The sequence below is a fragment of the Channa argus genome, chromosome 1 (genome assembly GCF_033026475.1).
Source record: "Channa argus isolate prfri chromosome 1, Channa argus male v1.0, whole genome shotgun sequence".
Taxonomy (NCBI): Eukaryota; Metazoa; Chordata; class Actinopteri; order Anabantiformes; family Channidae; genus Channa; species Channa argus.
In genome coordinates, this window is record NC_090197.1 from 13,194,245 (window position 1) to 13,209,105 (window position 14,861).

Consider the following 14,861-nt stretch of genomic DNA (forward strand, 5'->3'; position numbering starts at 1 on the left):
CTGTTTGTTAAATTGTTGATTTGAAACATACCAGCAGCTGCAGAAGGAGAGGATGCTCTGTGTCTCCGGCTGACAGGAGCTGAACAGCTGATGGTCTGGCAGATTTTGAATTCCACCCATCTTCTTTTAGACATTCTCACTTACTTGCTCCGACTTGTGAGCACTTGCTGTTTGTGCAGTTGCATCTACAGGAATCATTGAGCATTTGAAAGCATCATATCTAAATAATTGATTCACAGAGAGGGTACTGTTTCAGCAGTTACCCAAGCAACTTTACCAAGTAGACCACAACAAATATATCAAGACAGGATTGCATAGTGTATATTATTAAAAACACAACAGCAGTTAATATTCATGCATAAAATAACACATGAATTCACTAAACATTTCAAAGAGGATCAGAAGGAGAGAGAAAATTGGAATGCTGAAATAAAAAAAATCTCTATGATTCTTTTTCTCCTATTAAACCAAATTCAAATGCAACTTTCTTGCTGTGTCTTTTTCCTCTCAGCATTTGCCCTTGCCTTAAGTGATTATACCAGGTAACGCAATTGGCCATAAGAAATGTTCCATCGCATTATTATGCAAATACAGTCAAAAGTGCTTTAGACAAGTACGAGAAACACGAAACGGGGTGTGTAAATGGAATGTACACTGTGAGAAAAAGACTCTCTTCTGAGCTCTTTTAACCAAAACACCCGACACTTCAATCTAAGTGCAGCAGAATGAAGGCTTATTTGTATAATGAAGATGTCACTGTGCTATAGTAAAATATTCATGAGTGCTGGGGCTCATCATCAAAGAGAAGCAGTGGGTCAGAAGGCTTTTCAATATCAAGCTGGAAGCCACAACACATGGCAAACACTTCCTTGTATCTCATGGGCATACAAGAGCATCAGCTGCATGTCTGACACACATAATTAAGTATTAATAACTGTAACCCGCAACTTTGCATCTTTATTATCTTCATTCTTTTCTGCCCTAATACAAGACTGAAGACTAATTTCAGTAAAGTGTGGACTAAATGTGTTTGAATTGGATTACCTTTAGTTTGCTACATTTAAATATGATGAAAGCTAGATCGGAATCCTGGCTCTTTGGAAAAGGCAATGGACAGTTATCTTGATGTTGAAATGTTTGTTTTAGAATATTTGTCATATTTATCAATGTATTGTATTAGAGAATGTAGCTATTATAATGTATTATAATTATTATATTATGTTCATATGTTATTAATTGATTATTTACTACTTAATGCATCACTATATTACCATGCTATGGGTAATATATATTGCTCCATATAAGCCTACAGTTTGTTTGCTTGCTATGTCAATTTTGTGGTTGCTTGTCAAAAAATTGGGATGGTGGAATTTTTTAAATAATATAAAATCTACTTCTTCCAAATTGTTTCCTATTCTATCATAAATTATTGGATAACTTACACCAATCAGCAACAACATAATACTAGTGAGCATATTAATGTCATGGAGGACAAAGCCTCAGCACGGCCACTCTGAGCAGCCCCATACACAGCACAATGTGTTACACTGGGTGAAGAGGTGGTAGATGTACACAAGCTCAGTACTCAAGTAGAAGTACAAATATCTCTGTTGGTAAAGGTGGGGCAGTGCTGAGAGGTGGCTAACCATCAATGATACATGAACATTTATCAGTTCATAATACTTTTATAAAAACTATATCATATTGTTGTCTTCAAACCGCCAAGTGGCATTAGTTATCTGGCTAATTGTTGTGTATGAAAAGCAGATATTGTAATCCCTATAAGTAAAATAAGTAAACCATGTGATTCCGTGGAGTGTTGACAAGAAAATAATTTTAACGCCACAGCAGTAGAGGGCGCTAATTACAATTCTCCAGGTGAAATTATTTGACAAATCTCGCGAGAATGATCGACTTTCCGGATTTAAATCGAGAGCTGTTAAGTCATGTTGTCAGGAGAGCGACGAAAAAACGTAACTATATGGTATATATTCTTTTATTTTGTCATTGTAAGAAAGCTACGGCTTTAGGAACTGATAAACGAGATCAGCGTTGCTCACTTTATTATGTAGGTTAATTTATGTTAGAAAAGAGTGGCCCACAGCCACTGTTATTAACATAAAGTGGCATATACGTCATACTACAGACCTAAACGTTATATGATATAATCTACAGTATCCTGCGTTCAGCAACATCACATTGACGAAAGCACAATCACTAGAAAACAAAACATTTGATGTTCCTCGCACCTCTTATCAGAGTCAAGTAGGGTTCATTTTTATTCTACTGAAAATGCATTTATTTTACAGCTGTTGTATAAGTAGTTACTTTTAGATTAAGATACTTGATATTTAATACTAAAATATGATATTATATTATTATGACATAAATTATTATGTAATGTTATGTGTCCCGAGCCTGAGGATAAAAAGGGAGGGTTGCGGCAGTTAGGAAATGCAGCATCAAATGAGTAAATCTTAAGCCTCTGGGTAAATTGTGCAGTTTTATTACTCGACTTTATTTCTTTGTTTATTTGTTATTATTTTAGGTCCGTGACACAGGCAAGCATGTGACTGCGTAGCCCTCCCTAATAAAAATGGCAGCTGTTCCTGGAGTGAGGGCTCTCCTCAGCTTCCATCAACCAGGGGTGTTGCTGCACAGCTTTTGTCTCACTAGAGCACTGTTAACATCAATCTGTTATCACAGGAGACTTTGCAGTACTACTACAAAAAGCAATGAACCGCAAGTGAACCCAGAAAACAAATCTCTACTGGAGAACTTGAACCTCATGGGAGTTGATGTGAAGATGGCACGGCAGCGTCAGCCTGGGGTGCTGCGAAAGGTCATCACTAATGAGCAAGGCCTTGCTAGGTTTCTGCAGGGAAAAGGTGCCAGCCGTAAAGTGATTGCCGGCATCATATCACGTTATCCCCGAGCTATCACCCGCTCAATCGATCACTTAGAACAGCGTTGGGAAATGTGGAGAAACATCTTCCAGACAGATGCAGAAATTGTGAGCATCTTGGATCGATCCCCTGAGTCTTTCTTCCGCTCCAGTGACAATGGGAACTTGGAGAAGAACATTGCTTTTCTAACCTCGCTGGGACTGCTCACAAAAGACCTCCACCGGCTGCTGACCACTGCACCACGAACATTTTCCAACAGTACAGAGCTCAACAAGCAGATGGTAGAGTTTCTGGAGGACATCTGTTTAGAGCTTGGTGGGAATAATCCAGAGCAGTTTGCTAAGACTGTCATATCCAGGAACCTCTACATTCTCATCAGAAGCACAAAGAGAGTCAAGAAAAACATAGATAATCTGAAAGCTTCTTTAAAATTAAGTGACTCTGAGCTGCTTGCTCTTCTTCAAGGCCCTGGGGCAGAAATACTGGACCTTTCAAACGAATATCTCAAAAATAATTTTAACACCCTTCAAAAGAAGATGGCTTCACTTGGCTGTCATGAAGCTGACATCAAAAATCTAATTATCAGCTATCCAATGGTTTTGTACATTGGACCAGACACACTGAGCACTAAACTGGATTGTCTTCTAAAGGGAGGAATAACAATGAAGCAAATATTAGAGAAGCCCAAGGTTCTGGACTACAGCACACAAAACATTATGGGACGAATAGAGGAGCTGCAGAAAGTTGGATATGACTTTCAGAAGAATGGCATCAACATCCTAGACTCTAGCAGAAAGCGATTTGCTGCAAAAATAGTAAAACTAGTGGCCATGCCAGATGACTGAATGTAGTTTCCTGTATTTTGATGTTAGTGCAATTTGAAAAAGTGACTTTTACATGATCCTGACTCTGGGATAATCATTTATTTTCATTATTTGCCAATAAATAAATATTTAATCATGTATAAATCTGCAAATACATTTTCTTTATCAATTATAAGTTCATTAAATGGTCATAGAGGGAAATGTGAAAAAAAAATCTTCCTTAGTCCTAACTGACTTTTATTCTTATTTCTAATTGGTCCAACTATCTCAAAAAAAAAATTCAGCAAAAACGAGGAAAGCTAAATTTAAATTAAAAATAAAGTACTGCAACATTTAGTGTTGTTTTCACAGTAAAACATTAGTGATGACTGATTAAAAAAGCGTTCTCTCTTATGTGCTTATGCATTGCTATAAGAAATTATTTTTTTCTTAAACAAGGAAATATAAACTTCTAAATGTTGAAACTTACATGTTGGAATTTATGTGAAGAATAATAGCGATATATAAAAAGGTAACTACATATTTTATCCTATTATTTATATAGTAAAAATAAAAACAATAAATAATAGAAGCAATTGTATTAAATAATGGTTTTAGTGTCATTAAAAAATGAACCGTGTTATGCATATTTATATAAAGGGCGAATCCGATTACATTTCACACTGGACGACAAAATTTCTTTAATGGCTTCGGTGCGTGAAAGAACGTTACTGTGTTCTACGGAACCAACGTTCGCCCTGCCCGTTCAGTACGGACTATATCAAACAGTTGCACGGCTGATTTCTCACGCTCTTGAGTTGTTGCTTGTTCCTCAAAGAAGTGTAATTAACTATATTTGTTTTAAGTTTTGACGTGATTTTTTTATTGCCATATGCTATCGTAAAATGCGTTACCTAACAGGTGACTATTCCAGATGATAGCCTGTTAGCTAGGAGCAAAGTATGCGAAATTAGCCTTACTGTTAGCTGCAACCTTAGAAAGAAGAAGTAACTCAAATGCCTAATGTGGATTGCTACTTAACCATACAAAAATTAATGTTAATCCAGTACAGGTTAGTATAAAAATGACAATATAAAGCACCGGTAAATCTACCACATTAAATCAGAGAACGACAGCGTTACATAGGGCTATACAAAAAAATGATATGCAAGCCCCTCATATCAAGTTAGTTAAACATCAGGAAATGTTTAATATATGTATGAGTGCTGCAGCGATCATCTGAATTATCGTGGTGTTTCAGAAAAAAGGATCCAGTGAAGGTGTGATGGAAAACGCCGGAGAGGTCTCTACTCTAAGGGGGTCAGATGCGGCTGTGAAGGGTGAAGCTGCTATCAAATTTGAGTGAGTAAAAATCATTTTCTGGCACGCATAAGATAAAAAAACAAAACAAATCAAGCCACTCTGGAAACAATATAACATCAACCAGAACTTTGTGAAGTACGAAGTGTGTCAGAAAATGTTACAGTATTCACTATGTAATTATTATTGAGTGTCTTTTCTTCTTGCAAACATTCTTATACTTTTTTCAAATATATGCCATACAATGAAACAATTGGCTGGTACAATTTTTATTCTTGTCTTTTTGCAGATTCTTAACGACTAAAGAAACATTTCATAAGTTTATCGACTCTGAGTGTCAGGATTCAAAAGAAGACAAGGGCAGTAAAAATGACGCAGTTGAGGAGACAGCTGAGACCTGTGTCGATGAACCTGAAGCTAAAAAGCTCAAACTGGATCATGAGGAGAAGGAGAAGGCGTGGAAATCCAATAGCAAACGTCTTCGAGGACAAAATAAGTCAAGACCATACACGAAGCCCACCACATATGATGAGAAACGACTGTGTCTCTCAGTCATTCGGGTATAAAAATGAACGTTTATCCAAACATTCACAAATACCGTATACTTTATGTTTGACTTAGCTGTAGAAGAGTAGTTATGATGTTTCCTCTCCTTTCAGGACAATAGGCAATGTCCCTTTGGGGACAAATGCTACTTCCATCATGATGTGGCTGAGTACATGGCCTCTAAGCCCTCTGACATTGGGGACAGCTGCTACCTCTATGACACATTTGGAAAATGTGGTTATGGTCTCTCCTGCCGCTTTGCCAAGGCACACACTACACCTGACTTCAAAACCATGGAGAAAACTGATCTAGTGAAGGCATATGAAAACAGGAACCTAGTGAGGAACAGCTTGAGTAAAGACCTCCAGAATCGCCTGAGGAAGCGTTCAGTCACCTTTACTAAGTCAGAAGAGTACCTAAGAACACTTAAGAACAAAAAGGAACAGCAAGGAAACGGTAAGAACTAAATACTGTAGGTTTTAGATGCATTTTCTTAAATAAAACCCCATTATTCTTTTTTATCTAACCTCACTGGGGTATTCAGCAGGTGTTTTCCTGCCCCTTTCCTAGCATGAACAACATATTGAGATTGTAAAGTGGTTTAAATATAACAACAAAAGCAACCTGTATAAATCTTAATCTTTTTTTTTTTTTTAAGAACTACTTCATTACCCATTTTTGCTGCTAATTTAACACATATTTAGTTATACATTTAGTTTCTATATATAATATTCTGTGAATTCAGACACTGGCATGTTCTTTAATAATATAATTTTAATTCATTTACGGTAAACATGGTTTATTAATTCAGTCTTTTGGCACACCCAGGTGATGCCAGTGAGGCAGTAACTGCAGATCCAACAGGAGGGGAGCGACCTTTATCTACTGATGCAGAAAAACAGGTAAAACATTAAAGTAGAACACTTCTTCTTGAGATATATATAATGTACGTGAGCATGCACGCACTGTGTTTTGGAAGTATTTTGATGTGTTTCTCTTGTGAAAAGCTGCAGCATTGCCAAGATAATCAGCCTACAGTGAAGACTGTTGGTCCATTGACTGATATTGATCTCATCAAGATGCGCCCGTGTGAAAAGAAACAGGTTTATCCCAGCCAACCATCTTTCATCAAAAATTATATTTGTTTTCTAGTAGCTTAGTAACTAACTAAATAGCCAAATAAATAATAACCGTAATGCAGTAACATAGGTTATGTTGCTAAGTACATTCATAAAATCTAACTGAAATAGATAAATATTTCATAGGATATTTGCAAAAATATCTCTGCATCACCAGTACATGTTTTGTGTTTGTGTGTTTAAGGTGGACTTTCGAGACAAGCTTTACCTTGCTCCTCTAACAACTGTAAGTGCTCAGAGATTAAACTATGTACAAACTTTTGTGTGTTTTCCATTTATTTATTTAAAAACACAAACCTAAATGATCTTTTAGACTCACTAAATGATTCCCTTTTTGTCCTCAGTGTGGAAATCTGCCATTTCGTCGCATATGCAAGCGCTTTGGTGCAGACATCACCTGTGGGGAGATGGCCATGTGCACAAACCTGCTGCAGGGTCAGCAGTCAGAGTGGGCCCTCCTAAAGAGGCATGAAAGTGAAGATCTTTTTGGCGTTCAGGTGAATTGTTCATAGGTTAAAACTTCTCAAAGGTGTTGAATGACTCTGATTACGTTAGTAAAAATATGGCTTGTGGACTTATGGAGAGTTTGCTTTTCTTTGAGTTTTTACTGTGTGGGTCAAGATGGCCTCAGTTCTGAAGTCCAAATTGTATTTCCAGCTGGAGGGCTGCTTCCCAGATACCATGACGAGGTGTGCAGAGCTCATCAACAACAACATTGATGTTGACTTTGTGGACATCAACTCTGGATGCCCCATTGACCTTGTCTACAAGAAGGTTAACCAACTGTGAAACTAGATAGTAGCATGTAGATTAAACAGTTTTTCTTTATGCATTACATATTAATTATAATATTATAGGTATATAAGGTAAGCCAGTTAGGTTGAACTAACATAGATAGTCAATATCATCAATATGCCTCTCAGTGACAGATGGTCTTTGTTGGATTTCCCTTACCAGGGTGGAGGCTGTGGCTTGATGACACGCACCAGAAAATTTGAACAGATAGTCCGGGGAATGAACTATGTAAGTGTGAATCTCTACCTTGATGGCCTGTATTGGATGTGTTAAAATGAAAAGTTTCTTCAAGGTGTTTCCATTAAAACATGGCTTTTTTAACCCTGAAGGTTCTTGACGTCCCTTTAACGGTCAAGATTCGCACTGGTGTTCAGGAGAAGTGCAGCATAGCACACAAACTCATTCCAGAGATGAAAAACTGGGGTATCGCCATGATCACTGTAAGTCTTAGTAGTAAGACAAGTTTGAAAGTTATCTTGTGTAGCTATAATAATGCATGTTTTCAATACTTTTTCCTTGTTATTGCTCAGCCTACACTAATCTGTGTATAAAAACATTATGTGTAACACTAAATATATGTACTTAAATACACAAACATTTTTTATTCACTATCACCTACACACCCTTGTTTCTATGTATGACAATAATCCTTCTGTGAAATGTTTTGTCAAATACCTTGTTTTTAATCTATTACTTTTATTACAGCTGCATGGTCGATCCAGAGAGCAGCGCTACACTAAGTTAGCTGACTGGGACTATATCAATAGCTGCTCCAAACTGGCTAGTCCTGTTCCACTCTTTGGTACGTGACTGCCCAGCTGCATATAATTCACATATATGCATATAATTAGCTAGGTGGACAAATAGGAAAAGCAACCTTTTGATGTTCTAAGAAGTTTGTTCCAGTTAGAAATGCAAAGATAAAAGCTGGTGTAGAACTGAATCTACTGATGGTGATGAGTTGAACTTAGGTGACTTGTTTTTACTGTTCCAGGTAATGGGGACATTCTGTCCTATGAAGACGCTATGAAAGCAAGAGAGACTGGAGTTTCTGGTATAATGATAGCAAGGTTGGTGTGACAAAAAAGGAGCAACTCGTACAATAGTTTTTCACTTCCCCAGTGCACTTTGTCATACGTTCTCTTACACAAGTTTTTATTTCAGTCGCGTGGACACAAGTTCTGTAAATGAAGTTTGAGCATACATTTGTTTTATCTTACTATAGCTGTTGCTCACTTAAGATTGCTTTGAAACTTGTGTGGAAACTTTCAAAGCCCTTAATGCTCATACACAGGTAATTAGCTCTGAAACTGCTGCATCGCTATGATCAATTTAGATTCAATGTGTAATTGTGATTTGATTGATTCTTATGTTGGCTTCTTGTTTTTGGCCACCCATCAGCAGTGCAGTTCTTGTTCTGTCTTGCTTCAACATAAAATAATATAATAACTTATGTAGTGAAGTTGGAAACTAATTGAAAAGTTAAGTCCGTGTTATATGTTCTGTCTTCAGGGGAGCTCTCGTTAAGCCCTGGATCTTCACTGAGATAAAGGAGAGCAGACATTGGGACATTTCATCTGGTGAGCGACTCGACATCCTCCGGGACTTTACCAACTTTGGTCTGGAACACTGGGGCTCTGACACTCAAGGTGTGGAGAAGACCCGCACCTTTATGCTGGAGTGGCTCTCCTTCATGTGCAGGTTGGAAGCAGCATGCACATCAGTATATTGTATTTCTGCTTTTATAAACAAGTCATTTGATACAGAAAATAACACCAGTATGTAATAATGCATAGTTTTAATGGCAAGACCAAAGTTCAAATATAATCTTATTATTCATATTGGATGCTTAGTGATAAATGGACTGGAGAAAAAATCAGGATTATGTCTGTCTTTCCTCCTCCATCCCTCTCTCTCAGATACATTCCAGTGGGCTTGTTGGAGCGAGTGCCTCAAAAGATCAATGAGAGACCACCGTACTACATGGGCAGAAACTATCTGGAATCACTGATGGCCAGTCAGAATGTTGGAGACTGGATCAGGATTAGGTGAGCTGTAAACCATTTTTAAAAAAGACCATTTCACATTAAGCTACAGGAATATTAAAGTGTTAAATAAATACATGTTATAACACTCTCTTCTTTTTACCTCTCCAGTGAAATGCTCCTTGGACCTGTACCAAAGAATTTCAAGTTTTTGCCCAAACATAAAGCTAACGCCTACAAGTGATTTTGTTTTCTTTGCCTGACCACTTAACTTCCAGATTATTATTTTTTGACTCTGATGTAGAAAATTTAAAGAAACCATACTGTGTTTTAAATGATAAAGACTATTAGTTTATTTGACCTGTGGCATAAAAGTGTAACTCATGATTATTTGTATACTTAAAATAAATAAAATCTTTTGCCACTCTAGGATTTGTCTTCTTTTTTTAAAAATACTTTCCTACTGATTTCTGATCTATCAATAGATAGATCCAACTCACTATACATAAGTGATATGAAACCACAATGATGGGGAAATTATTAGAAAATGTAACAGAAACTGAATTCCTAGTCTGTAAGGTATATCTGTAAAATATAGTGCAATAGAACATTAACTGTGTTAATTGTAGGAAGTTTGGATTGTGTTTTAACACAGAGAAGCATTGCTTTTATGAGGTATTAGTAGATGGAGGAACTGCACAGTACTTAAAGTTTGTCCAACTACTTCTACTTAAATGAGGACAAAATTGGTAGATATACCTAAAGGTTATTGCACAAACAGTGGAAAACCTAGATGTGATTCAACTCGTAAAAAGTAATACCCAAACATGGATAATGCCATTTATGTTTCAAATACTTGCAGAATATTGGTAGAATATTTGCACTCTGGACCATACTATGGTCAATTTACCATTGTAAAATGGAATTACCATTGATTTCCCTAATAATACCATGGTACTTTTTGTAAAGGTGTAATCTTACCACTGATATTTGTTACAAATACAAAAGTAAAATATAAAATATTTGTATTCATTGTTCACAATTAGTGTATGAAAACTAAAATTCAATGTAACCAGAGACAAGTTTAGAGATTGTGTTTGTACTGACAATAAGTCCAGAAATGTATTGTCAGTACAAACATTTGTACAAATTTGTAAAAAATGTAAATGCACATATTTTATGTATACAAATCAAAGTCTACCTTACATTTTATCTGGCCAACATTTAGTATGAAATCATTTACTACATAATAAAAGCTATAAAGTTATACAATACAATGTTGCTATTTTAGGCTTCTAAGAAGCCTAAAATAGACACTCCCCACTTTGTGATCCTTCACACTCAACAGGTGGCTTTCATTTAGCAACTACCAGGTGTGGTCAATTAACACCCACTACTTGTACCATGGCAGGACTCTGTGGAGTTCAGGAGGCATTCACTGGACTCATGGCTGGGCTCAGGGCTGGGTTGTTGGTGGTCCTTACTGGGACTCTGTTGCTGGATTCAGTTTGGGGATGGGAGCATGTTGATGACACTCAACTTCTGAATTTGTATGGGAGTGCACATCGGAGTAAACCACTTAGGAGCACATTAACAGGTAACCTATGCTTAAGGGAGACTGCTTAAAGGTCTCTCAAAAAAAAAAAAAAAAAAAAAAAAAAAAAAAATTCCTGGACTTGAAACTTGTTTTGTGGCTACAACCTTTTTTGTTGTTTTCTAAAATGTTCAATTAGATTTTTAGTATGATGACCAAAGAGGCAGATTGCTTGGGGTGAACACTGGTGATATTTAGTTAGGCTGTCTAGATCTACATAAATAACATTGTGTCTAATAATGTAATGTTGGTTTACTGCTACCCCCACCCCTTTCCAAATGGAAAAAGATGTGAGCAAGGATTATGATGAAGCTGATTATGAAATCCTTGAAGAAGGTGGTGCCACCAGTGATGGTTACTTTGGCTCTTTTACTGGAAATCCATTTGGTGCAAGAGGTGAAGATTTTGGCCCCAGAAACTGGCCTAGTCGTGCAGATACCCCTCTGAGGCCCCGGGCTACCTGTATCAGTTCTTCAAGGCTAATTGTGGTTTGCACCAACTTTGGATTCCAGATTACCCTGGTGAAAGCCACATTAAGTGACGTTATAGTTGTGGGTATGTACTTGAACAATTTCTCACTCAGTTTTTCTCCATGGATGTCATCAGCTGAATAACATGTATCACAACATGCATCTTCCCTCTTCTTCAGGTTCTAATGAGCTGCTGCCTGTGATAGATGCTCCAGAGTCTTGTCGGTATGATTTGAACCCTCTTCAGAACACCTTAACTATACCCTTCACTGGATGCAATGTGAAACTTGTACGTTTTTGACAAGTAAATTCTTGGCTCAGTAATGTCTTTAAGGAAAGTAAATGTGCTGTAACATTCTTTGTTGGAATTTAGTTTAATACATTATTATTTCAGACTGACAAGTACACCCTGCAGTTGCTGTACAGTGATGAGTGTAATCTGCAACAAGTTGCTACTGCATCTTGTGAGCAAGTTAAGACGTTGGATTCTGGCTTGATCTCACGCCCTCAATCCCCACTGGACGTCACACCTTCGTGTACAACTCCTGCAACTACCCCAGCCAATACACAATTGATTAAGCCACAAAGTGAGTGCAACTTGTGACCTCTTAAAATACAGAAATAAGATGAATACAAGTATTTTGGAGGACTGTGATTTTGGCCCATTGCAGGTGTGAGGCTTTTTTTTAATTTCCCCCCCACCCCCCAGATTGTGCAGTCTCTTCGACAGAGTGGGTGCAGTGTGGTCAATCAGGAATATCATCAAGAGACTGTGAAATGAGAGGCTGCTGTATGGATTCATTTACATCTGTTTGCTACTATCCTCTGGATGGTAAGAGGTTCTGTTCATGTACTCTCCTAATTTTTCTCTTCTCATTAAATCTGCCTGGAATTCATACCTCTTTTCTCACTTAGAGTGCACTTTAGATCAACAATTTGTATTTGCAATCCGCTACAACTCCCTTTCCACCCCTGTGGACCCCACCAAGCTTATTATTCCTGGGACTACTTGTAAACCTGTCATTGTTAATGACAAAGTTGCCATCTTCAAGTTCAAAGTCACAGAATGTGGAGCTCGTGTTTATGTAAGTGTGCCAACTCCCTATTTCACTTGCTGTGTATAGCCCTGTAAATGTTTGTGGTAAAATCGTACTTGCCCTGATCTCATGTGATGTCATTGTGTGATGTCTTGTTAAGACTGAACTGATAATTGACTGTTGGCTTGTTGCTGCCTGTCAAAGACAACCAGCCAAATTTAATCCCAGAGTCATTAACTACATTCAGTATGTGTATATGGACTTGTATTTGCGTAAAATACCCCTGGTGACAGTTTCTTACTCTGACCTGCCACTTGCAAAGAAAATCCTGCAGCAACTGGTAAATGTGAACACACCACTTGAGCAAAACTTTAACCTTTTTTTTTTCCCACCCTCTAGGAAATTGGTGTGACAAAGATTTACATGGCTGAAGTGCAGTCTGCTGTCAAAACTTTGGACCTAATGTTTGGCATGATTACAAGAACGGATCCACTTAGGTCAGTGTGTTCTGTTCTAATCAAACATTCCAGTGTCTTTTTTTTTTTTTTTTTTTTTTAATCCGCTCCTGCTGTATCTATAATAAAGCTTCTTGTGTTATAGATAAAAGCTTTAACAGACTGTCTCCTATAGATTCATGGTCGAATGTCGCTACAGCCAGAAAGGCAATGATCAGCAGTTACTGGTGAGCACTGGCTACATGGTTAAGACCCCAACTTCCATCTTGCCATCAGCAATCCTTTCCACTGGTCTATATGCTGTTGACTTGAGAATTGCTACAGGTTAAGTATTCTTGCATTATTCAACATTCAGAGCTTGTGCATCTACAAATCTCATAAGTTTGTCAAATTCAAGTTTGCTCCACATCTTTATAATCTTAACAGACAAGACTTATTCCAGTTACTTGCCCACTTATCATCCGGCTTTGCGACTGCTACTTGGCAATCCAGTGTATCTTGAACTGAATTTGAAGTCTCCAAAACCAGAGGCAGTACTTCTCGTAAACTACTGTTTAGCTTACCCCCTGTCTGCAAAGAATGCACTGGTCCTCGTTTATGAAGGGTAAGGACTCTGTCATCACTGATCTCTCCCCCCCCCCCCCCCCCACATGTGAATTTTATATTTTTTTTACATGCATAAATGTACAAGCATAACTAAAACATGTCTCTGTAGGTGTGCCAACCCTAATGATCCAAATGTATCCGTGCTTAAAGTCAGCGACCTTCCCAAAAATCGCCACCAGAGGCGCTTTGTGGTTACTGCCTTCCAGTTTATGGATCAAAAGACAAACCAGTACCTTGATGAAGAAGTAAGTTAGAACAAAACACAAAGCAAAAACTGAAATCAGGGATTAGGTCAATGACCCAAGTTTGATATTGGAGTAGACAGTCCTTGCATGCTGTCTGGTAACTTTGGAAGAAGTGAGCAGGTGGGAAGACCTGAGTTACTCTGGATAGGGCCAAATTGTTATGTCCAGAAAACTAGATCTGAGTATATCAAATGAAAAAATATTGTTGAGTGCTTCTATAGTTAGCAGTAGTGAGGCATACTTTAACAACGTGAGGTTAAACTTGCTGGAGGGTGACGCTAAACTAACAGTTATGAAGTGACTTGTCATGAGATTGGGATACTTTACTATTGCCAAGGTAAAATATGAATCACAATACAGTAATTTTGTAGAGTGTCCTTGTTCTCAAAATTATTTAAGGGTTTTGAAGTTTTTCTTCTCCCCCATTGTAGATCTATTTCATGTGCTCTACAGAAGTTTGTAGGCCAACAGAGAAGCTATGTCAAGATCAGTGCTTTGATTGATAGGTGAGTGTCTGGAATTTTATAAAGGTAATTCAACTTTAAAACATCTAATCAAATTATTTTGCTTCTAGGCACCACTGGGATTTGCAGTTGTGGACCAAGAAGACAACAAACAAAAAATAAATGATTCATTTTATAATACAGTAACAGTTCTTGGTGACTTCTTTTTTTAGCCTAACTGGTTTAAATTCAGTTTTGTTGTAAAAGTCAGACCGAAATGTGTAAATTCAAGGCAGTGATTTACTCTGGGTATATCAGATACTTGTTTTGACAGGTCTTAACAAGGCTGACTCTTGTGAACAGGTGTTATACCGTTAGTAATTCAATTTTCTTTTAGAAAATGCAAAATCATGGAAACCAACCTGGTGCAAAAATGGTGTAGAAATGGTTATGTCCTGCATTCAAAATTGTAAGTAAAGGAATAGCAAAATACTGCAAACACTAAAGTACATATGAT

The 14,861-nt window shown here is 37.4% G+C and overlaps 3 protein-coding genes across 6 annotated transcripts; all 3 read left to right on the plus strand.

The window, feature by feature from the left end:
* The first annotated feature begins 1,902 nt into the window (after positions 1–1,902).
* Positions 1,903–3,935, plus strand: LOC137124318 (transcription termination factor 1, mitochondrial). Of its 2 annotated transcripts, none has more exons than XM_067499180.1 (2): positions 1,903–1,984; positions 2,549–3,933. In XM_067499180.1, exon 2 carries the CDS (start codon positions 2,597–2,599, stop codon positions 3,749–3,751), a length of 1,155 nt encoding a protein of 384 aa, XP_067355281.1. In that variant the 5' UTR covers positions 1,903–1,984; positions 2,549–2,596; the 3' UTR covers positions 3,752–3,933. The 2 variants fall into 2 exon arrangements, with proteins under 2 accessions (XP_067355281.1, XP_067355289.1); XM_067499188.1 differs by having other exon boundaries at positions 1,908–1,973; positions 2,549–3,935.
* A 463-nt stretch (positions 3,936–4,398) lies between these two features.
* On the plus strand, positions 4,399–9,923 carry dus3l (dihydrouridine synthase 3-like (S. cerevisiae)). Of its 3 annotated transcripts, none has more exons than XM_067499196.1 (16): positions 4,399–4,551; positions 4,971–5,071; positions 5,319–5,589; positions 5,689–6,031; positions 6,404–6,477; positions 6,583–6,678; positions 6,899–6,940; positions 7,059–7,211; positions 7,372–7,488; positions 7,672–7,737; positions 7,839–7,949; positions 8,215–8,311; positions 8,504–8,579; positions 9,022–9,210; positions 9,429–9,557; positions 9,666–9,923. In XM_067499196.1, exons 1-16 carry the CDS (start codon positions 4,414–4,416, stop codon positions 9,736–9,738), a joined length of 2,076 nt encoding a protein of 691 aa, XP_067355297.1. In that variant the 5' UTR covers positions 4,399–4,413; the 3' UTR covers positions 9,739–9,923. The 3 variants fall into 3 exon arrangements, with proteins under 3 accessions (XP_067355297.1, XP_067355313.1, XP_067355305.1); XM_067499212.1 differs by having other exon boundaries at positions 4,477–4,630; XM_067499204.1 differs by having other exon boundaries at positions 4,485–4,781.
* A 1,017-nt stretch (positions 9,924–10,940) lies between these two features.
* LOC137102688 (zona pellucida sperm-binding protein 4-like) lies at positions 10,941–14,404 on the plus strand. Its single transcript, XM_067482446.1, has 11 exons — positions 10,941–11,091; positions 11,377–11,643; positions 11,738–11,847; positions 11,953–12,145; positions 12,268–12,390; positions 12,474–12,643; positions 12,995–13,092; positions 13,226–13,374; positions 13,477–13,654; positions 13,766–13,901; positions 14,333–14,404. Exons 1-11 carry the CDS (start codon positions 10,941–10,943, stop codon positions 14,402–14,404), a joined length of 1,647 nt encoding a protein of 548 aa, XP_067338547.1.
* Positions 14,405–14,861: the final 457 nt, after the last annotated feature.

What these genes read in the sequence shown, in the direction of transcription:
- LOC137124318 (XM_067499180.1), top strand. Translation starts at nt 2,597, where the DNA reads ATGGCAGCTGTTCCTGGAGTGAGGGCTCTCCTCAGCTTCCATCAACCA.
- dus3l (XM_067499196.1), top strand. Translation starts at nt 4,414, where the DNA reads ATGGCTTCGGTGCGTGAAAGAACGTTACTGTGTTCTACGGAACCAACG. An exon ending in TAGTCCGGGGAATGAACTAT is followed by an intron (nt 7,738 to 7,838) that starts GTAAGTGTGAAT and finishes TTAACCCTGAAG; the next exon opens with GTTCTTGACGTCCCTTTAAC. An exon ending in TGGCTCTCCTTCATGTGCAG is followed by an intron (nt 9,211 to 9,428) that starts GTTGGAAGCAGC and finishes CCTCTCTCTCAG; the next exon opens with ATACATTCCAGTGGGCTTGT.
- LOC137102688 (XM_067482446.1), top strand. Translation starts at nt 10,941, where the DNA reads ATGGCTGGGCTCAGGGCTGGGTTGTTGGTGGTCCTTACTGGGACTCTG. An exon ending in AAGTGACGTTATAGTTGTGG is followed by an intron (nt 11,644 to 11,737) that starts GTATGTACTTGA and finishes CCTCTTCTTCAG; the next exon opens with GTTCTAATGAGCTGCTGCCT. An exon ending in ACAAGAACGGATCCACTTAG is followed by an intron (nt 13,093 to 13,225) that starts GTCAGTGTGTTC and finishes TGTCTCCTATAG; the next exon opens with ATTCATGGTCGAATGTCGCT.